Genomic DNA, 25,723 nt, shown 5'->3' with positions numbered 1-25,723 from the left:
CCTCCATTTACCATTAGCTCATTCTTCCCATACGTCCTTAAATTTCCCCATATATCTCATTCTTTTAATTTCAGGTTTTATTCGCTTTTTGAACCTAGTATAATGTGAACTCCACAGCTTTTTAGGATTGCTCCAAACTCTGTCACTTTGCTATGAATGCGATGGCAGTTAGTCAGTAGGATTTTAATACTATTGCCTCTAGCGGGCATTTTTTTGGATCTTACACTGACAGTTCCGGGTTTCCTATGACTATCATTATCTGGACTGGATGGCAATTTGCCTAATGTAAAAAATCCTTCTGTGCACCCCACATGTGATCCTGAAAGTTGCCTAAAGTAAATAATTCTTCAGTGCACCCCACATGTGATCTGAAGTGTAATGCACACTTGTCCCATTTAGGGGTACCCCACAGTTCTCAACTTAACGGTGCATGTCTAGGAATTCACAGCATAGTCTTCAATGTCTCTGGTTCAGTCTCTCCACTTGACTGAGAGCAAGAGGGTTATGATCAGTTCTGGGAACAATGCTTCAATTTGAATACTTTGAATCTCTGTGTGTAAGGTTGGCCTTCTGAATCTTCTCTGCCGGTCATCATAAGGGCCCAAGTACGACCTCATAGCTCAGACGATAGGCATTGCTTGTTCCAATGTGACTACAATCGGTAGTTGGTTACATCTTTTCCCTCAACAACTGCTGGAACAGCCTCTCCAACATGCTGATTGAGACCCGAAGGGATAAATAGTGAGTGTGCACCTGGTGTTTCTTTCCATCCCTTGCTTTCATTTTCGTAAAGTGTACCATTATTTGCCATATGTTTGAAGTGAAGTGCTGACAATTAAAACCTACTCTTTTGCTCAATATTAGAAAACTGTACCAGGTTGTACAGTGCTCATCACTGGTTCAAAAACAATGCATTTACCTGGGTAAGGCATCATCAGATTACCTCATGTGATGTTTTGCTTTTGCTACCTCTTGATACAGAGCACAGCAGGTTTCCCAACAGGTGAATTGAGTCTCATGAATAAAGTGATATTGTGCTGAACTCTCTCTCTCTCCAGTAAAGTGTGTTCAGAAAAGAATAAATATACAGTCACCTTTTTCCGTCATAAAGACATGACATCTTACAGAAATGCTTTCTGTTTCTAGGTTCTTCCACTACCGAAATTCATTTACTCAAATGTCGTCTCATGCTTTTTGGCAACACACTCATCATTGTGACATAATACCTGTAGGTACTGCTATTAGAAACAATCCATGTAACATACTGAATATACTGTTGATGTCTGGATAAGAACATTAGATGTGCCAACCTGTAGTGGCAGACAGTTGTCTTGTCCAGAAAGGTCTGCATGTTTGTGATACTGTTTAATACGTCACATTGTTACCAAAAATTGCTCACCACCAAAACTTCATTGTAGACCACAGTTGGAGAACCGTCTCCATGACAGTGTGCTGATTGGCCCCTGATGCTGTCTGATTGCGGAGGACTGGGATCCAAACATTTGTGAAGCCACTCATGTTTTTGTTTTATGAGGTTTCCTCAAATCAGTTATGTTGATTGCCATGATATTTTCCTTGGAAAGGTCATTGTTTATTTCTTTTGCCATCTGTATCCTTTGTGAGCTTATGCCTTGTATTTACTAATCTCTTTACCAACAGTTCATTAAACCCATCTCCCTTTTATTTTTGGCCCTTGAAAACAGAGCTAATATATACTTGAGAATGGATGGTACCAATGTTCTATTTGGGTAACATCATGTCGTGATAAGTGCACTTCCTACTGGTCTAATTAGACTTAAGTGAAATTAATTTCACTGTCACAGGTTTCATTTATGTATAGTTTTCCAAACACCTTAGGTCAGTGGACTTCCAACATTGTTTCCACTCTTTACTAAGAATGCACAATTAAATATTTTTACTTATTGTTATTTAGTTTATTCCAAACACTGCATTGAGACGCTCTTAGAAGGTCTTCGACTGATTTCAGCACTATTGCCTGCTTTCAACTACGAAGCACTAATGGCTGCAGTCAGAAACAGTAGCCATTTTTGGACGTTTGACAATGAAGTGATGCCATACAGATGTTTACAAAATTGCATCACGTTATTAGTTGAGGTAGTCCCTCGAAGCTATCATGCCCAGCCCACTGCAAATGTCAGGGATCAACTTTTCTGACTCAACTTTGGAAGGCAGAATGGCTGGCCTGTACTTACTTTCAGGAGGTGAAGCATGGGTACTACTTGTTTCATAACAGTTTCTACAAATGTGATGCCTTTTTTATGTCACACACAATATCAATGAGTGCTTGATAGGCTGTCGACTTTAGTTAGCATTCGATACGAACATCTCACAAGATTTCATGCAGGCATACCAGAGATGATGATAAAAAAAACTTGGAGTGTTTTATTATAATTATTGCTGTAATAAAATGTCACATAATGATTTATCGGCAACTTATGCCTTCATATAAGAGTGCTCTCTTTGGAATGAGTTATTATTGTCAATAATTTAATAATTTACAAATTAAGAACGAAACTAACTTGTTTTGTGATTTGCAGTATGCCATTTCAAAGTAATAGAACATTGAAAACTTATCACAAACACATCACCATTGTTATTAAATGTCACTTAATAAGGCATCAATGATACAAGCCTTCAAGATAGAATATGACGACCAAGACTGGAGTTAAACATCACATGGTTAAGTGCTAGCATAATGAATAACATGACAGTTTCTGGAATCAAAAGTAGTTGATTTGCATCCTGTTACATGTATTTTTTTTTTTCATGTTAGCGTTGTTAACACATTCTATTATTTCCTTATGAATATAATACAAGTATTTTCTGCAATATTTACATTCGTCTGATCTGAGAATGAGGGATAAAATAAATATTTAGTGATTTCCTAAGATGTGTTCAGGCAGGAACCGCAGAGGACAGTTTAAATTGCTGCACCTAAAAAAAGCTACAATAAACTTCATATTCTTCCTTCTCACAAATATTTGGCTCTTTATTTTTTAATGTGTGCCGCATATCGAATGTGTGGTTAGTCAGGAACCTAAGAGAACACTTTAAATTGCTGTTTATTTTCGAATGTGTGGTGTTTTCTGAGGGTGTGGCTAGACAGGAACCTAAGATACAGCTTTAATTGCTGTGACTGAAATGATTTATATTGTGCCTTTTCACTAATATTTGGCTTTGTATTTCCAAATATGTAGCAATTTCTGAGTGTATGATTAGATTGGAAACTAAGTGTTCAGCTTTGAATGCTGCGACTAAAATGAGCTGCAATAAAATTTGTATTTTTCTTCTCACAAATATATGTCTCTTTATTTCTGAATATGTAGCGACTTCCAAATGTGTGGTTAGGCAGGAACCGAAAATGACAGCTTAAATTTCTGCAAGCGAATCGAGAAGTAATACTCATAAATTCTTCTTCGTCACAAAGTTGATAGCCAGTCATGTGGCCGTCGATATTGTGCGTGACATCAAAATGATGTCACAGTTGTTGGAATTATTGTGAAATGAGCATAATCTGCCCAGAGGTGATGGAGTGAAATATAAAGATAGAATGAGGAGAAGAGAAATAGAAGTGAAATAAATGGTGTGATTAAGAACTCGGAGGAAATAGGAAAAAATGGGGAAAACATGTTAATGGAGAATAAATCTAGGAGAGTGGTTGTACGCAAGTATCTGTTGGAGAGGAAGCTTCCGCCTCTGAAATTCAGGGAAATTTTAGTGGGTGAGAAGATCTGAATGGCTTGTGTGGTGCTGCAGGCATTCAGGCCACTTGAGTCATTCTATAGAGTGCATTCAGAAATGGGGTACAAGGCAGATAGCTTTTTGTATTAGTAGTTGGGTAATTTGTGAAGGAGTTATATAGTAGATTTGCAGGGGTGGAAAGTAGTTGTAGTACAGTAAAACTTGCTCAAAACAAAATTGCATGGGACTAAAATAATTTTCCAAATTGGACAAGTTTATGAAAAATTCACCAGGCTACTTAAAATTTGTCAAGTATCATGTACAAAATTATAAATTTGTAATTATGCACATATTTACGTACCTTCAATCCTACACAGTAGATGTTCATTTACTGTATATTGTAAAATAGATTACGAGACTATTACACTAATTGATAAATAATATGGTATTTCTGTATTTTTACTCTACTTTTGTTTATTGTTGTATGTATATACATATTATTTCCATGTATATTTGCTTCACATTTCACATTTTTTGCAACATATCAAGAGGGAAACCAGTTTGAATTTCATGTTCAAAATTGTTTTTCCTACACAATTTTTTGCACTATATGGTGGTTTCAGCAGATTGAGAAAATTTGTGTGTGCTATAAATTGCATAACATCATTTATTTATGCAGTATCTTCTCAAGGTGTATTAATTTTTTCTAGAGGCCTTGTTTTGCTCTTATTCTTCTTTTGTTGTTTTACTGATCATCTTCTGTGTTGCGAATTTCTATTAAAGATCTTGCTAAAGTGAAAGTGAAGTGACTTGGCAGAAAGTCATCACTTAGAATGTAGTCATCTGCATTACATTAAATGTTTTGCATTTTAATTAATCAACAATTGCTGCTGCATTTTCTGAAACTTCAGTGGCCACAGAAGCATCTTGTTCTTGACCTCCAAATCCCCTTATGTTGAACCACTGGGTAACAGTTTTGGGCTTCATTTCCCTTACTGCCAATCTATGACTCCATTCGGGGCAGAAACTGACCGTGGAAGAGAAAATACACTTTCAGCTTCTTCAACACCAAGAAAAGAGACTGCATCAATAATCACCTATAAAGGGGACTCGAATGTGTAAATAAACCATGGTCCATGGTTTTGAGAGATTGGTTTAACCTGGCGGGAACCAAGCCAATTTCACAGTATTTGATAATATGACTTTTGGCTGGTAGGTTGGATTGTCTAGGAAAAGAAGAACCCGGTAATTTCCTTTTTTCATTTTGGCATTGAAAGAGCCCAGCCATGATTTTGAAACAATGCGGTTTTGCTGCCTTTCCAGTCAGCAGTGGCTTCTCCATTTCACCTAACTCGGCAGACAGTGAGACTACCCATGGGCATTTTTCTGGCAGAGTATTTTTCACCTTGAATTGCCAGAGATTTTGAAGGCATTGCCCTATAAAACAGTCACATTTTATTGGCACTGAACACTTCTTTCGGGTCATAATTTGCAATTAGGTTGTACGATATTGTCTTCCATTCTGTTGCTACATTTTCATTTTAAAATCTCTTGTTTCCCCGCACACTTCCTTCCACACAATGTTCTTCTTACTCTTAAACTGTCAAACCCCATCCTCTTGATGCCTTAACTCCATACTTCCAAGTTCTTTAGAGACTTTCAGAGCCTCAATTTGCTACATGGGCCCAAGCAAAGGTAAGATTTTTGCTCGTGCACTTATGAGCCATTTCCACACTATCTTGTTAATTTCTTCATTTCCCGTCTTCTTCGTCTTTGCCTGTTTGTTTTCATCTGTTAATCCCATATCTTATCCTTGTTTCTAAAAGTATCATAAATTTGTGTTTTACCACATTTGAAACACAACATTATCTTGGGCATAGGATGTTTGTCTTTCCCACTCATCCCAACTACCTTAAGCTTTTTGTTAAGTGTTAGCAACACATACTCTTTGTTTGACATCATGTCATTACTTAACTAGTCAACTGAAACTGATAGAAAATAATGCTGGTAGTAGTGCATTTCTTTGGGATGCTTGACCTTACCAGGTAAAACCATTGGTTAATAGACCGCCACCTCTTTCACTGCACAGATTGCAGCAGAGTCTTCGTAGGTGTGAAATAATGTTCCATTGTGCGCTCGGGCATGCCAATAATAATCGAAATCAAGACACGCCAAAGGACAGAGTGCTCACAAACGAACCATTTCCTTAGATGTACTAACATTGCACATCACTTGTTCATTGTTGTGCAGAGTGGCATGGTCTGATGTCCACACCCGCAGCATCAAGCTGCGAGTAACCTCTTTTCTTGGTTTTGCACCACTTAACAGCATTGGCAAGGTTGTACATTCATTGTGTGAAAAGCAGTGTCCTTGTAGAATCTTGAATAACTACTGTATTTCTAATACAGCAGTACTGTGTAAGCTTTTTTTGACATTACACAATGAATTGTTAATGAAGTCTTAAAATTTGCATGCTGTTTCCGCATTAGGCATGTATAGGTTTATACAAAAATATTAGCGTATGAAAGTGTATTGAATGCATCTGGACTGAAATACTTGTACGGTTTGGGCATATTTCCAAATTATACACATTCAGCTTTGATAAAGTTTTACATTATAAGCATTTTTGTAGCATTAGATTTTTTTGAAATGTTAGTAAGCCCCAGGAATAAATCTCTATTATATAAAAGGCAATATCCCAAGTGACTGACTCACTCACTGCCTAATCATCGCCCGCCCAAACCACTAAGGATAGAAACCCAGAATTTGCAGATGCTGTTAATCTTGTACTATAGGCATCGTTTAAGAAGGGATTGTTTTGAAATTCCATCCCTAAGCAGCTGAAATGTGGGTGAAAGGTTTTTTGAAAATATGTTGCCATTAATGCAGTTTTGAAGCTAGACCTACAAAAATTGGTATAACTCACAGGGTAAAAGCCTTTTTTGGAAATAAATCATTATTAAAGAACTACTAAAGCATTTTTAAAGTTACATCTGTGGAGATTGATATTTGACTTCTTGTTTACAAATAAAGAAATATGTGTTTTAGTGTATTTGGAAATGCTTCCACTAAGGGAATGAAATATGGTATGAAGTGTTTTATGAAGCTGTTTCATTATGAAAGTATTTTTAAAGCTAAATCTATAAAATTTTGAATTTGGCTTCTTGGTTAGAAATAAAAAATACATGTTTCATTGTTTTTGGAAATTCAATCCGTATGTGAGGGAAATAGGGGCTGAAAGCTTTTATGGAAATATTTCATTATACAAGCATTTTTAAAGCTAAATCTAGGAATATTTGTAATTGACTTCTTTGTTAGAAATAAAAAATTGCACATTTCACTGTTTTTGAAAATTCAGCTCCTAGAGGGGTGAAATAGGAGATGAAATGTATGAAAATATTTCATTGTAAAGCATTTTTATAGCTAAATCTTTTAAAATTTGTATTTCGTTTTTCACTTAGATATGGCGTGTTTCTCTGTTTTTGACAGTTCAAACATTAAGGAGGGAAATAGGGCAAGAGTGATTCACTGGCTCATAATCGTCCAGCCCAAATCGTTAAGGATAGAAACTTGAAATTTGGAGAGGGTTTTGATATTATACTGTAGGAATCGTTTAAGAAGGCACTGTTCGAAATTACTCTCTTAAGGGGGTGAAATAGGGGATGAAAGGTGTTTTGAAAATATGTCACAATTAAGACAATTTTGAAGCTAGAACTACGAAAATTGGTGTTTGGCTTCTCTGCCAGAAATAAAAGAAATTCATGTTTCAGCATTTTTGGCAGTTTAAGCTGTAATGAGGTGAAATAGTGGGTGAATGTTTTCTTTTTTAAATAAATCATTATTAAAGCACTACATTTTTAAAGCAACATCTATGAAAATTGATATTTGACTTTTTGCATGGGGAAAAAATTTAAGAAAACTTTTTTTGGGGAATTTGACCTTCCAAAGGAGTGAAATACAGGATGAAAATTTTTTATGAAATTATTTCGTTATGAAAGCATTTCAAAGCTCAATCTATGAAAATTTGTGTTTGGCTTCTCTGTTAAAAATAAAAAAAGATTTGTGTTTCACTGTTTTTGGAAATACAAACCCCAAGGTGGGGAGGGGGGGGGGGGGAATTAGGGGATGGAAAATGTTTAAGGAAGTTCATTATATTGAAAAATTTTTGAAGCTAAATGTATGATGATTGTAATTTTTCTTCTTGATTGGGTATAAAGAAATATGTGTTAGCGATAAAAGTTTCTATGGAAATATTACTTCAACAGTGCAAAAGGTATTATTAATAAAATCCTTGGGCTCCAGCTACAAGAATAACTTTTTTGCCAGAAGTACAATCAGAAAGGAAGCTACTTTTGTGGCCTTAATTAGTGTGAAAAGTCGAAAGCCGTAATTATGCTGAATAAATGAATGAATAAAAATAAAAAGCTCTTCTGTGTCTATGCATGTGCTCAGTTAGCTTAGTGATGCTGATTCCTGAACACTAAAAAGCTGTACAATGAAAATGTTGATTGGTAAATGACATGTGGTTTCACATATTATTCTGCTTTTGGTGATGTAAGATTTACCAGTGGATGGGCTGGAGTAAGTCATGGTGGGTGGATACATGGGGCAGCTTTTGTGGTGGGAATGACTGCAGGTACAGAACTCTTGGGGAAGGAACAAGGATTTGGGAATGTCATAATTTTTGACGTGTGTCTTGTTAACTTTCCCTGACATATCCTTCTTATCCCCGTGACGAAGGACCTATTAGTTATGGAAGGGAAGTAGTGTGTCCCTTCTATGTTAAAACATGTCTGTTGGAGATACTAGGTATACATTTCACCTCCTGAAGGTAAGGACTGGCCAGAAATGGTATTTCATAATTGATTAGATGCCATATTAGATCAGATGCTTCTAAAGCGTGTGAAAGGTTTTGTTTCATTGATAACACACTGAGAAAGTATATTTTCTGTGTGAAGAATTTGTCTTGCAAGTACTTTTGTGACTATTGAATGAAGTTAACCTCAACTTTGGGCAATAGCTTGATCAAGTGTGTATAAAGAGCAGAACATAAGGTCTGAAGTGAACCTCAACTTTGGGCAATAGCATGATCAAGTGTGATTCATTTCTGGTACAGTTTTGCAAAGATGTTCTCAACTATAAATTGGCAGACACGCAAAGAAATACAGTGAATACCTCACAAAAACGTGCTTACAAAATTTTAATGAGATGATAACATTGTACACTCATTATAGTGACACCATTGATGTGAGATTAAATTAATTACAACTTATGAATAGTCTTTTATTCCAGATTTGGCTTATTAATGGAACAGAAAAAACCACTTCATACATGGTACAGTAAAAATTGTGATTTGTCATGAACTTTATTGGGATTTGAAAAGTAAATGGGAAAATACAAAAACTTAGTCTTGCTCTATTGCTGCAACATTATTTTTATTTAGTTATGATAATTTTTCTGTTGTCATGTACTAATAACATAATTGTGATAAATTTGATCTACTCTGTATTTATTTATTTACTTTTTTATTTTTGTAGGTATGTTTCTGCTGTTGACAAAGCATTGAAAAACTTTGAATATACTAGTGAGTGGGCAGATCTAATATCTGCTCTTGGGAAACTGAATAAAGTAAGTTAAATTAATAAAGTAGTTTTCCAGTATAATTGCATAGGCTTCCACAGCCAGAATCAGTTGACACAGAAGTTTTCTAAGTAGATCCAGAAGAAACCCATGGCTGAAACATTGGATTCTCGTTATAGTTTTTTTACATTATGATATATTATGATACTTAGAAAACTTTTATGTCAACTAGTTTTTCAGTGATTCCATAGTTTTGCTGGATGTTTTCCTCTTGATGCAAGGCTACTGGTGTTTTGTGTGTGCTACAGTTTTATTCAAGTGACTAATACAGGGAATGTATCCCATGATCAGTTGCATGTCATCTGTTAGAGATATATTTCCTGTTGCAAAAACTTTTCAATTGCATCTACATCTACATGGTTACTCTGCAATTCACACTTAAGTGCCTGGCAGATGGTTAATCGAACCATTTTCATACTACTTTTCTACCATTCCACTCGTAAATGGCGTGTGGGAAAAAGGAACACCTAAATCTTTCCATTCGAGCTCTGATTTATCTTATTTTATTATGATGATCATGTCTTCCTATGTAGGTGGATGTCAAAAAAATATTTAGGCATTTGGAAGAGAAAGTTGGTGATTTAAATTTCGTAAATAAATCTCGCTGCAAAGAAAACCGCCTTTGTTTTAGTGACTGCCACCCCAACTCACGTTTCATATCAGTGATACTCTCACCCCTATTGCGCAATAACACAAAACGAGCTGCCCGTCTTTGCACTTTTTCGATGTGCTCCGTCAATCCTACCTGGCAATATTCCAGCAGAGGATGGACAAGTGTCTTCGGTACTAAATGTGGCCCTTGCAGTCACTACGTGATTTATGTTTATTTGCTTGTCATGCAGTTTGTAATAAATATGCTGTTTCCCATGGCTTGGCAGTGGTTTTGGTACCATCCTACAATGCGACAGAAACCATAAATGTTTGTTTCTTCATTGTTTACAATCACAAATGAACAGATTCAATACCCTGTGTGCAGAGTTAGTCACATTTCTTCGGATACCTCTCTACTCGCTCACTAGATCAACTCAAACACGAGGCAGGGATGCAAAGTGTGTGGCTGATGTTTGTCACCAGTTTTGAGAATGACGTCTCCCCCAGCACAGCTTAATCTGCATACTAGTATATGTTTTGTCTATTCAGCCTAAACCTCACAATGTGGCCAAGTAACTGGTGGAGATGGTGAAGAACATGGCCATTATTTTCCTGTATGTTTATCTGTCAACCTCTATAGAACTGTCAGAAAACAAGTTTACAAATTTCTGCACTAGAAGTAAAAAGAAATTTTCAAGTTCGTTTAAGTGTCAGCTCAAAGAATTGATGTCTTCTTGAACTTGACAGGGTGGCAACACTACTCAACATGTAAGAACAAAATGACAACATTCTGTTTCGCATCGGCGGGGCTGCTCAGTCTGCCATTGTGGGGACACAAGGACTATTTTGGTTTGATCCTAAGAGACAGTCTACCAGCTAACTTTCATGGTTTTAGAAGATTTACTTCATGCATCTGGATGAATGCAAGTCCTGGGTGACACCTTACACCAATGTATCCACATTTAACCCACATTTGTTCAACTTCAGTTATGTCATACAAACTTAAGAACACATGGAAATAATACAAGCAATCGACTCATATGATCATACCAGATGTATGGCATGCAGCAAAAATACTTTTACACACCACTGGAAGATGGAAAAAGGACATAATGATGAATGTACATAAAGTCTGCACTTGTTATTAACGAAAGGACATTCTTCAAAGTCTCATTTTGTGTACACAAACCCTGGATTTTTGCAAACTTGTGAAAAGCTTTTATAGGTTCTCCCAACATTTTGCTGTGTTTTTGCATCATAAATGTCTATAGCATATGGAAATTGCATTAGGCGAACCCATAGACGATAATCTAACAGATTGATGTTGATGTTGCAAGATGCAAGAAGAGATAGACCTGTCCTTCTTTAACTAGCCATCTGTTATTGCATTGTCCAGTGTCTCGCCAGGAAAGTGACTGGAATTTTCTGGTATGCCATCATGAATAAACCAGTGCTTCATCTTATTTCCGTGGGCTTATCTTGCACCAAGTTTGCACCACTGATTTAAATAAAGTTCCTGTGGACAGACCAGTAAGTTATGTATAGCTGTGTTGAAGGAATAGCCACATCGTGTTGTTTGTAGACATGACACCACAGACTTACATATTTAGGAAACACAGGTAGTTAGAGGCAGATGGAAAAGTAAGAGTTGACCAACACATTAAGACAATTACAAGCAGCAGCGGATGAAGATAGGACAGATGTGGAGTTGCATACTACACAGCTGATGATTCTGGAACAAGATGTGCTGCATAACACTCGGGTAGTATGAGAGTTAACTGTGGAACTGATACATCATGTAAAGAATACCATGGGAGTAGTAAACAATGTCTTAGATAGAACATGAAATCGATAAAACATGATTGAGAAGAGAATGGTTGTAATAAGATTGTTATGCTCAATAGCAGACAGCCTAAGGGTCACAAGAATTGGGGTAGCCGTGTTGCAAGAAGCAGTGCATTACGCAGTACATGGGCAATTAAGTCCCATGTTGGTACCACTGCAACAGTTTTTAGCTGGTTTACTGAAAGTACAACAAAGCTTAGCAACAGAATTATAGCTTCTAGTAGAAGTGATGGAGCAAAGTTTGTCACTATTCTTCCACATGTCAGTGGTTGGAATTACTTGTTGTTGCCAGTCTGCGGTTTATATCCTTTTTACTTCTGTCATCATCTGGTATTATGCTGCCCAAATATCCAAACCTGTCTGCTGCTTTCCGATCCTCATATCATATTCTAATTCTCTTAGAATTACCTGTTAATTGGGCTGTATTCGGGTAACCTTGTTTTACTTTTTTGTGTTGTTAGCTTATAGCCTCCTTTTTCAGTTAATGTCGTCATTTAGTAGCATTGTTTCTGAAATATCACTGTAAGAATGCTGGACTTTTCCATTTATTTCATTCTGTCTCTTTCTTTTTTTTTCAGGTGCTGCTGAATTATATGAAATTTCCAGTTATTCCACGCCGTATAAAAATCAGTAAGCGTCTTGCACAGTGTATGCATCCAGCACTGCCTTCAGGTGTTCATTTAAAAGCTCTTGAGACTTATGATATAATATTCAAATGTATGGGAACAAACCGTTTAAGCCATGAACTGTTCATTTATAGTGCTGGTAAGTCTGCAAGTTTTCCTCCAGACTCATCCTGCACTGAATTTGTGATATAACTATTCTGTTAGGTTTTATTATTTATGGACAAAAGCATGTTGTATGTGTTCATAAAATGGTGCACTGAGTGTTGTTCCTCTAAGAAAAGAACAATGTTACAGCAGCAAACATAGTACTTAAATCTAGACAATGTTGGTTGTAAAGTTAGAATAGGAATTAACTTCGTTTCTTTGAGTGGTTTCTTGTATTAGTGTCCTCCAAAATTGCCAATCATAACTTATATAATGTGGTGATATTTGTTCCTTTCCCACTAGGCTAGGGAATAAAGCCTGCTGTAAAACATTTCTAGTGATGGTAGTTACTGCAATTATCAATTTCTCATCTATAATGTCTGATTCAAAATTTATTTTGTAATCTTATTTTCCAAATTGTAATTATAAGGACATCCAAATTTTTGCAACTACTATTAGGTTAAATATTATAATGAGCCACAAAAAAATTATATGTATCTACAATTTTAGGCTTGTTTCCACTTCTGGGCCATGCTGCCATGAATGTCCGTCCTTCTCTTCTCACTGTATATGAAACACATTTTGTACCTCTGGGAGAGAGACTTAGACCTGGACTTAGTGGTTTCTTGAGTGGTGTTCTACCAGGCTTAGAAGAAGGTTCTGATCATTTTGAAAGGTGAGCTGGCAAGTCAGTTATGTTCAGTGGATGTGGTTTATGGTTGATACTGTTCATGGAAACTGATGACATTTGCAGTGTCTCTATTAAGGTTTACAGACATAAATTGAATAATGCTTCCCCAACAATCGTATGTATTACTTTTAAGTAACTATATGCACTTAATTTTCCGTTAACTGCACAAACATAATATTTATTATATGGAGATGGTATCTGTTCTTTCAGACATGTCCGAAAGAACAGATACCATCTTCATATACAGGGTGGCGCACGAAATGTGTTACCAATTGTTTCTTTCACAATTTACGAAGCACATTAGATACCCTGCTGAGATCTCTACAGCAGTACCAGCAGAGCTTGGAAAAACAAATGAGTTACAAACTGACGTGTAATTCATGATACTGCTGCTAGGAGACTAGTAAGCAGCAATGGCTGACAATGGAAGACTGACGACACAACAATGATCGGCAATTGTGTTACTTTTTCATGAAACGAAAAGCCATGGTGTGACTCAGAGGCGTTTTCGACAACAGTTTAACACACGATGGGTCCCTTGCAAGAAGACCATCCACAGGTTGTATGATAAATTTGTACAGGAAGGAACAGTATTGGAAGCGAAGCGACCTCGGCCTAAGCCTTTTTGTTCGCCAAAGAATATTGAAGCGGTACGAGTAGCTGTACAGAGAAGTCCCGGGAAACCGTGTAGAAAGGTAGCAGTGCAACTGGGAATATCCAGGCGCTCCGTTCAACGCATTCTTAAAAGTGACCTCCATATGTACCCATACAAGATGACCTGTACACAGAAGCTCACTGAAGAACACAAGCAGCAGGGACTACTGTTCGCTCAGTGGGTGGATGATAGGGAAGAAACTCTCAACAACGTTTGGTTTTCAGACGAGGCACATTTTCATTTAGACGGTGTGGTTAACAAACAAAATGTACGCTTTTGGGCCACTGAAAACCCACAAGTGCTTCATGAACGACAACATTATGCTCCGAGGATTACAGTGTGGGCAGCAATTTCCAGTCACGGACTTATTGGATCCTTTTTCTTTGAAGAAACTATGAACAGCGAGCGTTATTTGAGCATGCTTCACAGTAGCTTCATTCCATAGCTTCTTGCTACTGCCTTGCCCTTCAACTCGCAGTGGTTCATGCAAGGTGGAGTAAGGCCACATACTGCAAACACTGTGTTGGAGTTTTTACACGAGCATTTCGACATGCAGATCATTTCACTCAGGTTTCCAGGCCGCTTCAGTGACAGACAAAATTGGCCCCCCAATAGTCCAGACCTTAATCCATGTGACTTTTTTCTTTGGGGATACCTAAAGGAAAAAATTTTCCCGAAACATCCACGTGATTTAATGGAGCTCAGAAGACTTATTCTTCAAGCTTGCAGTGAAATTACGGAAGACATGTGCCGTAGGGTAATCACTAACTTCAGTGTTCGTTTGAAGGAAGTTAGGAAACGAAATGGTGGACATATTGAGCATGTGCTGAGTTAGAACAAATCTCCATGGCTGGCTCTTGATTGTAGTATATGTTCCTTTCAGATTGTATTGACAATAAAGTTTATATACAAAAACAGAATGGTAACACATTTTGTGCGCCACCCTGTAGATAAGGCTTACCGGCCAATGATCTTATTGAGTGCGGATGCACTCGTATTGCTCAAACTCTTATGGGAATCGGTAGGTTGACTGTCACGAGTAATGAGTATAGTGGGCAGGGCCACTACAAATGTATTGTCTGGACAGTAATTTGGAGATGTGGGTCTCACAAGGAGCTTGCCAGAGATAAGTCCGTGTAGTTGCGCTATCCTCTGTGTCCTTGGTGGCTCAGATGGATAGAGCGTCTGCCATGTAAGTAGGAGATCCCATGTTCGTATTCCAGTTGGGGCACACATTCTCAACTGTTCCCATTGATACTTGTCAATGCTTGTAAGCAGCTAATGGTCTGCATTTCATTGTAATTTCATTATATTTATTATCTGACCACTAATTTCCTTATATAAATGTTGCAGTGTTTTATGCTTTGAATAAATATTTATAAAAAAGTTGTCTCCAAAAGACATATATGATCTAATAAAGATGAGAATGGGGCAGGAGACAGGCATGGAAAAAAATTGAACACAAATATTAACTTTCAAACCAAATGTTCATATTTATTATGCAGGAAAAATTAACAAAATGGTGCTACTCAAGGATCAAGCATTTTTTATTGGCTTAAGGATGTTACAACAGACCATAGTTACAGGAAAAACAGTAGCTAAATGCTAACATCAAATGAATCATGTTTTGTGGATATGGTTTATACCTGAAACTATTAAATAATATGATAAGTAAATCACTGAAATTCAGACATCTGTAATTGTGCAGTGGAGAGTAGTGTAATTGTTCTATTCATAAAGTGTCTGTTTCTTTCAGAACTACCTCATTGTTAGAAAAAGTTTGTGATGGAGTAGGTCCAAACCACTTTTATGGATGTCTGTGGGATTGCATAGCAGCAAACAGTGGTATACGCCTCCCTGCTATATCCTATGTTCTGTCACACTTCAACAAGAGGCTTTCTATGGAAGATCAGTTATTCATCATGGGGACCAATGTTGACATTATGGTAATAAGCACTGTTTATACTTCATTTTGGTTTTTATTGTTTGTAATGATGACACAACAAAGTAAGAAAGCATAAATTATATTCCCATTAAATTTCCTCGTGTCAGACTGTCATTTTGAATAGTGTAATCATGCCACCCCCTGTTTTTCTTGTGTGATGTCTGTGTGATAAAGACTGTCTGGCTACTTATTGATCTTTTACTTCTCCTCCTCCAGACAACAATTAGTATCTGAATCACTGCTGTAGTTGATGATAGGGAAAAATTTATACTGCTAATGCATTCTGTTCCTCCTTGTATCTGAACACGATTAATGTGATGGTACTTCATTCCATGACCTACATAGATCATTTCTTAAATATTGTAGTGGACTGTTGCAAGTGAAGTTTCGTTCAGTTAGTAAGTTTATTGGTGTGTAAAAAATTATTATCTAGAAATTTTAAATTTTGTAATTATTCTATAGAAATAAAACCAAAATACAGTAAAAGTTGTTCATCCATGTGATCAGTCTCAACTTTTCTTTAAGGTTAGTGCACTATGTGCATGTATGCAAGACACTAGTGTGCTGGTGCAGCGCAGTGCGCTCGACCTGCTGCTTGTGGGATTTCCCATGCACAATAACCAGTTATTGCGCACTGATGTGGTACGACTTGTAACGGCCTCTCTTACTACCATACTTCGTAGAGATATGTCACTGAACAGGTATGCAGTTTAGAATTGTCACAAGGTGCATAACTTTTTTCTCTTTATATTCTGTCCCTGCTGCCTTCAGATGCTATAAATGTAGCTTTGCCTTTCTTCTGTCTATCTGCCAAGATAAGCTATAGTGTCAGTTCTGCCTTGCATGTGCCTACATTTCTCTGGTATCCAAACTGATCTTTTCCAAGGCAGGCTTATAGCATGTGAATAATGCACGCAGGTACTTTGCAAATGTGGTGTGAAACTGATTGGAAGATGAAGTAAATATTCCTGAATTTTGATCAAGAACAACCGCCAAGATGAGAAACATAGAAATAGATATCCTCGGTGTCACAAAGCAGCTTACATCACTTAATAAAAGTAAGGCTTCTGGCCCAGATTGTATACCAAACAGGTTCCTCTCAGAGTATGCTGATAGAATAGCTCCATATTTAGCAATTATATACAACAGCTCGCTCACAGAAAGATCCGTACCTAAAAACTGGAAAATTGCTAAAGTCACACCAATACCCAAAAAGGGAAGTAGGAGTAATCCGTTGAATTACAGGCCCATATCACTAATGTTGATTTGCAGTAGGGTTTTGGAACATATACTGTATTCGAACATTATGAAGTACCTCAAAGAAAATGATTTATTGACACTCAGTCAGCACGGATTCAGAAAGTATCGTTCTTGCGAAACACATCTAGCTCTTTATACTCATGAAGTAATGAGTGCTATCAACAGGGGATGTCAAATTGATTCCATACTTTTAGATTTCCAGAAGGCTTTTGACACCGTTCCCCCACAAGCGTCTTCTAACCAAACTGCGTGCCTATGGAATACTGCCTCAGTTATGCAACTAATTTCGTAATTTCCTATCAGAAAGGTCACAGTTCATAGTAACATACTGAAGGTCATCAAGCAAAACAGAAATAATATCCAGCATTCCCCAAGGAAGCATTATAGGCTCTCTATTGTTCCTGATCTACGTTAATGACATAGGAGACAATCTCATTAGCTGTCTTAGATTGTCTGCAGATGGTGCTGTCATTTACCATCTCGTAAAGTCATCAGTTGACCAAATTGAATTGTAAAATGATTCAGATAAGATATCTGTATGGTGTGAAAAGTGGCAATTGACCCTGAATAAAGAAAAGTGTGATGTTATTCACATGAGTACTAAAAGAAATCCGCTAAATTTTGATTACGCGATAAGTCACACAAATCTGAAGGCTGTAAATTCAACTAAATACTTAGGGATTACAATTACAAATATCCTAAATTGGAACTTTAATGTAGATGATGTGGGTAGAACCAACCAAAGACTACGATTCATTGGGAGAACATTAAGAAGATGCAACAGGTCTACTAAAGAGACTGCTTACACCACGCTTGTCCACCCTATTCTGGAGTATTGCTGTGCAGTGTGGGATCCGCATCAGATGGGACTGACAGATGACATTGAAAAAGTCCAAAGAAGGGCAGCTCATTTTGTATTATCGCGAAGTAGGGGAGATAGTGCCAGAGACATGATACGTGAATTGGAGTGGCAATCATTAAAACAAAGGCTTTTTTCGTTGCGACAGGATCTTCTCATGAAATTTCAATCACCAGTTTTCTACTCCGATTGCAAAAACATTCTGTTGGCACCCACCTACAGAGGGAGAAATGATCATCATGGTAAAATAAGAGAAATCAGGGCTTGCACAGAAAAATTTAAGCGCTCATTTTTCCCGCGTGCCATTTGAGAGTGGAACAGTAGTGTGAATAGCAGAGTAATAATGTAGATGCAGATGTACATGTAGATATAGATTGTTAATATACTGTCAGCACCACACCTTTGTTTTCTAAGTATGGGCCTCCTATGTATTCCTTCCACCTTCAAACAATCCCATCTTAGCTTAGCATGGGCTAACCATCTGAAGTCTTGGTATTCATAAAGCTGAAGCTCTCTTCTCCAAAGATGTCTCTGATTTTCCCATATGTGGCACCTTAATTTCTATAAGTAGTATTTAAGTTTGTCTTTAGAAAAATATTTTTCAAAATTGTTGTAACATTATTTCATGATGTTATAATTCTTATGTGTCAACAAGAATAAAAACACATGTAGTGGCATAGCTGAAAGCATTTGTTTTTTTCTTTTTACAAAATAAAATCAGTATAGATGACTTTTGTTTCATACATTATATGCAAAATATAGTGGTTAGTGCAATTTTTGGTGAACTACTGGTATTATGTCTGTCAAAGCACAAAATAACGTGGCCCATATCTGCACATACTGCGTAGTAGCGGAGGGGGCAGTGGCAGTGGTGGGGGTTCTGTTCTGTTTGGCAATGATGTGATTGGCGAGGTGTAGTTTAACAGCTGTTGCCTTTGCACAAGCAGAACTTCTAAGCTATAGCTAGCATGTTTGCAAATGATCACATTAACTTATTACATCATGAAGCCCAATAATGTGACAAGTCGGTAGCCTCTGGCTAGAATAATGAGTAATAAAATCAGTGTATGAACAACTGAGACAGCCACTGTTATTGGATGAAGCTTGCATTTCTGCAAACGACAGCAAACAAATGTGGCCATCCCTTCAGAACAGAGAGGTGAACTTGCTCCACAATCAGGATGAGAATGTGTTTTTGTGCAGGTCCCAAGGTATTTTACATGAAGTATGCCAGGAAATGTCTAGGAGTGAAGTAAAGTAGCAACGGTGTAACAATAGAAAGACTTTGATGGAATTGTTTATATTATGGTTCCCATGTACAATTAAGAATTTTGGAATGCATTTTGTATCAGCTAAGGAGTAAGTCAGTAATAAGTAAGGTCTTCTGTGTTAATAAATTGTGTTTTAAAATATTAATTGAAATACTGTTTTCAGGCGTTTATTTGCTTGGCTACTAGGATCAGAAGTAAATGTATCTTTGCTGAGTTCAGAACATCCTCTTGTTAAGAAATCTCGCAGCATAGAATCTACTTCATCCAATACCTCACCATATTTTGAGATGTATTCCAGAGATCTCTTGATTCAGGTATGCATATAAGATAGGCCTAAATGTGCAATGTTGTATTTTGTAAATTCATTTTATGATATAGAACTGAGCTCCTCATGAATGCTGTGTCATTTTTATTTAATTTATGGCTCTATAGTAGAAATGTATAAAAGAGCAAGAGCTGACTTAAAATGGTAAATTGACATACAAATCTAATGTTCACCTGAGCTCTGTGCCACTATTTCACATTGATATTGATATCAGTTGCAATGTTGCCCTTCTTAAATGTGTCATGTTATATTATATGTTCAGATTTAGATCTGTTGACATCATGCACTTCTGAGATGTTGCTCTGTATTCCTGGAACGCATCTGTGCAGCATTGTGGTCTTCGTCACTGCTGCATTTATTTTTGCATTGAAAGCTTAGAATTTTTGAGAACTTCCAAATGTCTATGAAAGAAAGACTTATATTGCATCATAATGTACAATCACTTATTGTATTTCAAGATTTAGTTACAGGGAAACATCAGTCATATATACTGTTGGAGATTGCTTATTTGACTCTGATTCGATGTCACACAGTGCTCCTTACTCGGTGGTGCACCACTCCCACACAGGTACAACAGTAATACTGCTATTGCAGTCCCACCTTGAAAATGTGTGACATCCATCCATCCACCCGTATAAGCATTACATGCGAAACAGATGACAAAAACCCATAAACAGCTTTCCACCATTAACTATTAAACTATTATATGGTATCAACAGTCACAACCATAATTTTTCAGCTAGGTAGACTTGGGGCAACACATCACTTTGCCATAGTTCAGCCACAAAGTGTAAATTACCATGATATTTTTTTGCATTATTTGTTCCAGTGTAACTCACTGTTTCAGTTTTTTAAATGTTAAATTCATATTATACATATCCAAGGTATTTTATTTGTGTCAGTAAGCTATTTTAGGTTATGGGCTAATTGTTAACTATTAATGTAGGAGAGAAGAGAAATATTAGTGTTCAAAATAGATGACAGATGTATAAAGATATAATGCATTTCTGTAATGATTTGAATTTACCCATAAAAGTGTCTAATAATGGCAGCTCTTTTTTAGTCTAAATGTTTAAACCATCCATATTAAATCCTTTTGTCTGTCATGGGTGTTATAATGTTATATAATCTTTTGTTATAGGCTATAAAAATTACTCTAAGTCAGAGTGCAAGTCATCCACAAGATGTTCGTCCTTATCGCCTTTTGGTTTCTCTCTTGGACAAGCCAGACATAGGGCCTGAGATTTTAGATGATATCCTGTATGAAGTTTTCAGGTATGTAATTTACTGTTTTCGATTGATCATTACGTGCAGAACGCTGAATAGAAAGGTGTTGAGCCACAGAGAAGGATATGGAAATGACAATTATTAGCTGAGCTTGTGGAAAACATTCTTTTGCAGATATTTGTTTGTGTATTACAACTCTTGTTAATTTAGTTGCGGATAACAGCCATTCTAGTAGTTGAGTTCCATACTCAATTTGTTAATTAAGATTACTTTGTTCTCTCTTTTAGTGGCTGCCAGTCAAAATATTTTGTTAGTTACTTTCATAATCTTCTTTTCATTTAATGGTCAGCATTTCTGCTTTTTAAAAGTTTCAGTCAGCATTCTTGCTTGGCTTATGGTGGAACGCCTTATATCCCCCCCACCTGCTGTTTTTTTTAGTTGTTGTACTATTTGTACGTATACATCACCCTTTTCTTTCATTTGAATTTCCATGCCCCCAACATTGTGTGCTTTGCCTCAGTTCAGTTCTATTATGAACCACGTAAAAAGTGTTTTGGTATTCGACCTTATGATGCACTGGTATAACTGGTTGTATTATGTTTTTGTCTGAATTGCCCAGAATGGTAGTTTTTCCTCTTCTTCTTTTTTCCTTCTGCTGCTTCTCATCTCTTAAGTTAATTCTTGTTCCATACAAACACATGTTGTCATTTTCACCATAGATTAGTTTTATATTGGTTGATCGAAATGAAGAACTAACTACAATTTGTCCATTCTAAATTTCAAGCTGAAAATGTGCCACACTGAACTTATATTTTCAGTGATATCATAGTTTGCTATACCCACATTTTGAGCAGTTCATGTTCTGTTTTAGGCATTATTTTTAATTAATTTTTTGGGTAATTACACAGGTTTGAATATTGATATATGAATTCATGCAGTAATTTAACTTGTGCTTTATTTATTCAAGCATTTTGATGTATTACTGTTTCAAGTCATGTGCACTCATTATTTAGAACATCTTGTAGATTACATGAAAAATTGATAAGCTGTCAACATGTTATGTGAATGGCATGGTCTATATCTCTCATGTTCTTTCACATGCAGTTCTTCATATTCAGAAGTAATATTTTGGATACAGCAAATATCATTTCCACCAAAAACATGTTGTCTTTCAGTGTGTCCTGAACTTGGCATAATAAGCAATCAGTCTTAACAATGTGCAGGTTTCACCAAATCCACTATCCTCCGCACCTTGTTAACTGCATTTTAGACTCTTACTTAATAATCTTACGTATCTTAACAAAAATACTCAATTTTTGAAAACGTAACTGCACAGTTAAAAACAATCTACTCACCAAGTTTCAGCAGCAGAAAACACATATAAAGGTATTGAAATTTGCAAGCTCTTGGGGCCAGTGGCTCCTACTTCTGGTGGAAGGGTGGAAGAGGAAGGAGAAAGTGTGCAGGAAAAGGACTGGTGAGGGTTAGGAACTGGGTGTAGCTTGGAAAAGTCGCCAACATACAAGACAGAGATTACTGACAAAACATTATGCTCAAGTCTATAAGAACTGAAAGCTAAGTGCATTTTGTATGATAGAGGGGGGGGGGGGGGGGGGGGAGATAGGGCAGGGAAAAAATAGACAGGTCAGAAAATACAGGATATAGAAAACCAAAAGGGAAAGAAATAAATGTAAATTAAGGCAGGTGGATGGCGAGAATCAAGGACGTGTCATAATGCCAGTTCCCACATGCAGGGGTCTGAGAAACTGGTATCTGGGGGAAGATTTCATACGGCATATATGCTGAAACAGGCTCTGACATTACTACTATTATTTTGCAGAGCATGCTCTTCGACAGGGTGTTGTACAACATGCCCTTTGTGTTAAAACATGTCCTTGGTTCTTGCCGTCCACCAGGCCTTAATTTTTGTTAATTTCTACAGTCTGACCATTTCTTCTCAGTATCTGTTCCTTTCTTCACTTCCTTTTAGGTTACTGTACCTTTTATTTTCTGATCTGTCTGTTTTTCCCTCCTCCTTACCTCTTCCACATATAATGTGCTTAGCTTTTCACACTCATTAACTCTTACATGATGTTTGGTCAGTAATCTCTGTCTTGCGTATTACCCTGTCTTCCACTTTTGAACTCTCAGGTTTTCAAATCTCATCCGGTGCAGTCCCCAGAAATTAGTCATTCTTTCTCATCCTGTTCAGCACATCACCCCTGAACCAGGGTTTTGGGTGACTTTTCCGAACTCTACCCATTTCCTAAAACTCACCAGTCCTTTTTATTTGCCCCTCTTCCTTCCCAGACAACCCTTGTGCCTGAAGAAGCAGCCAGTGACTCCAAAAGCTTGCAAATTTTAGTACTTTTATACGTGTGTTCTCATGCCGCCGGTTGGTGAGTAAATTTTTTTATCTGTTGCCATATATCTTGCAACTAACTGCAAATGACCTGATCTGTACCATTATTGTACACACCAGTTAACTGCATTCTCCATGTGAGCTATGGGCACCTGTTATACCCAGAAATGAGGAATAGCCTCCCCAATACTTTCCCACTCCCTCAAATCAAAATTCACTGCTGTCACAACATTTCTGATGCCTCTAGCTTTCCCTGTATGACATATTCAAGTGCAACCTAGAAATCATCAGTTTTTTAAAAAAGTCTCAATTAAACATTGACAAGTTAAGTTTTGCTATAAGAACTTTTATTGTTAAGTTACAGACATGAAGATAACTATGAAGAACAAAAATGTTCCTTAGGTTATGGGGCCCTGTGTATATCCTCCCACAGTTTCTAGATGGTTTACCACTTCTGATTTTCAGCTGAATCAGCTAAGACATTGGTTGCATACATAAAGAAAGCAATCGTTATGAGGTAATGCCCAATAGGTATGCAACACACCTAATGTACGGTAATGCGAGTACAACCTTAACTGACCAAAGCCCTTAGGAAAACTTCTGTAGTCTACGAAACTTCTTGGCAGATTAAAACTGTGTGCCAGACTGTGACTTGAACTCGGGACCTTTGCCTTTCTCGGGCAAGTGCTCTACCGACTGAGCTACCTAAGCATGACTCGCCACCCATCCTCACAGATTTAATTCGGCCAGTACCTCGTTTCCTACCTTCCAAACTTCACAGAAGCTCTCCTGCAAACCTTGCAGAACTAGCACTCCTGGAAGAAAGGATACTGCGGAGATTTGGCTTTACCACAGCCAGGGGGGATGTTTCCAGAATGAAACAATTTTAATCTGCGAGGAAGTTTCATATCAGCGCACACTCCTCTGCAGAGTGAAAATTTCATTCTGGAAACATCCACCAGGCTGTGGCAAAACCAAGTCCCTACAGTATCCTCTCTTCCAGGAGTGCTGGTACTGAAAGGTTCGCAGGAGAGCTTCTCTGAAGTTTGGAAGGTAGGAGATGGGATACTAGTGGAATTAAAGCTGCGAGGATGAGTCGTGAGTCATGTTTGGGTAGCTCAGTCGGTAGAGCACTTGCCCGCGAAAGGTAAAGGTCCCAAGTTTGATTCTCGGTCCTGCACACAGTTTTAATCTACCAGGAAGTTTCATATCAGCACACACTCCACTGCGGAGTGAAAATTTCATTCTGGAAATACTGTAGTCTACGCTTCCTTACGATAGTCTGTGGTAGCCTACATTAGCTTTACAACTCTGTTAGCCCACTTTTACAAAAAAAGTATTTTCTGCAGGCTTCTTAAAATCATTTTCATTAGAAAGACAATATTCCAAAACATCTGAAAAAGTTGGTTTGGTTGTGCAATGCAGTGTGCAACAACAAAGTAAAAGCACCATGAAGAAACACCCATGTTCCACCTGTACTCAAATTAAGTCTGTCATAATTAATTATGCTTTGCAGTTGTTTAATACACTGTGGGGAAGGCAATATAAAAATTTCTGATGAATGGGAAACCTCGAGTCGGAAGAAGTGGAAAATGTACCAAAAAAAGGAGGACATTTTTGTTGTGACCCTTCATGACACATTTGAGGTAGTTTTTCTGCTGTAATAACTACGGAATCAAACTAATTATAAACTTCAAAATTTAACTATCCATTACCAAGGCACTGGAGGTCATGGTAGCAAAATTGTTGCAGAATACCTGGAACACACATTCTATTAACTGCCTTCAAGTTTTACATCACTGTCACATTGCGTTAATTTTGGTCAAGTTCATAGCAGTCTGCCGGACATTTTTTGGAAAAGGATTCATGTTAATGAGAATTTTGATACTGTTTTCTACTTTGTGATGCTATTCATGTGCAAGTTTAATTCCAATCTGAAGTATAGCAAATTTCTGTCCAAAAAGTTTGCAGTTTACATGGGACATGAAAATTTTTATAAATGTGTTGCTTTAGTCTCTGAGTCCCATAGTGCTCAGAGCCATTTTTGCTTTAGTCTCTGTTGGCTTAACCACTGCTGGTTTCTTTTAAAGTGAGAAAAACCAGCATCCCCATCACCACAGGGGCCAGGCCCAAAGCTATGCAATAGCAGCCACAGGTAGGTTTCTTTACCAAATGATCCCAAGCCTGATATGGTTCTGTTTCTGCAGGGTTCCAGTCTTGATGGTACATTTTAAGTGCCCCAGGCCAAAGCTAGAAGAGATTTCTTTAAGATCTTAACCTTATCTTTACTCAAAGATACTTGAATTTTTTAGAGGTTTGATTAAATTTGTGTTGAATATTGCAAGAAAAACCATACTGACAACAAGATGATACCTCTGATGGTGCTGCAGTAAGTGCAACAGTGTGCTGTTCTGGAACCCAACATTTGTCATTCTGTGATGACCAATACAAACGAATTTGCTGGACCATGCAGGTGCATAAAACCTGTTAATGTCCTTCTATTCAGAGGTAAAGACATTTCCAATCCACCACTCTTTTTCATAAATGCATGCTGCATATTGTCCTGGCTCAAGGTCTGAT

The 25,723-nt window shown here is 37.2% G+C and overlaps 1 protein-coding gene across 1 annotated transcript in view; it reads left to right on the top strand.

Annotated features, from left to right (window-relative positions):
* LOC126462349 (protein dopey-1 homolog) overlaps positions 1-25,723 on the top strand; it is a 345,125-nt gene that overhangs the window by 38,073 nt on the left and 281,329 nt on the right. Inside the window, exons 3-9 of the mRNA XM_050096065.1 lie at positions 9,240-9,330; positions 12,357-12,543; positions 13,059-13,224; positions 15,651-15,840; positions 16,365-16,540; positions 19,393-19,543; positions 20,696-20,829. Of these exons, the coding sequence (XP_049952022.1) occupies positions 9,240-9,330; positions 12,357-12,543; positions 13,059-13,224; positions 15,651-15,840; positions 16,365-16,540; positions 19,393-19,543; positions 20,696-20,829 (1,095 nt within the window). The remainder of the gene's footprint in view (positions 1-9,239; positions 9,331-12,356; positions 12,544-13,058; positions 13,225-15,650; positions 15,841-16,364; positions 16,541-19,392; positions 19,544-20,695; positions 20,830-25,723) is intronic.

The sequence above is a fragment of the Schistocerca serialis genome, chromosome 1 (assembly GCF_023864345.2).
Source record: "Schistocerca serialis cubense isolate TAMUIC-IGC-003099 chromosome 1, iqSchSeri2.2, whole genome shotgun sequence".
NCBI classification, from domain to species: Eukaryota; Metazoa; Arthropoda; class Insecta; order Orthoptera; family Acrididae; genus Schistocerca; species Schistocerca serialis.
Note: the sequence above shows the minus strand (reverse complement) of the source record. Positions and strands in the feature narration are given on the sequence as shown.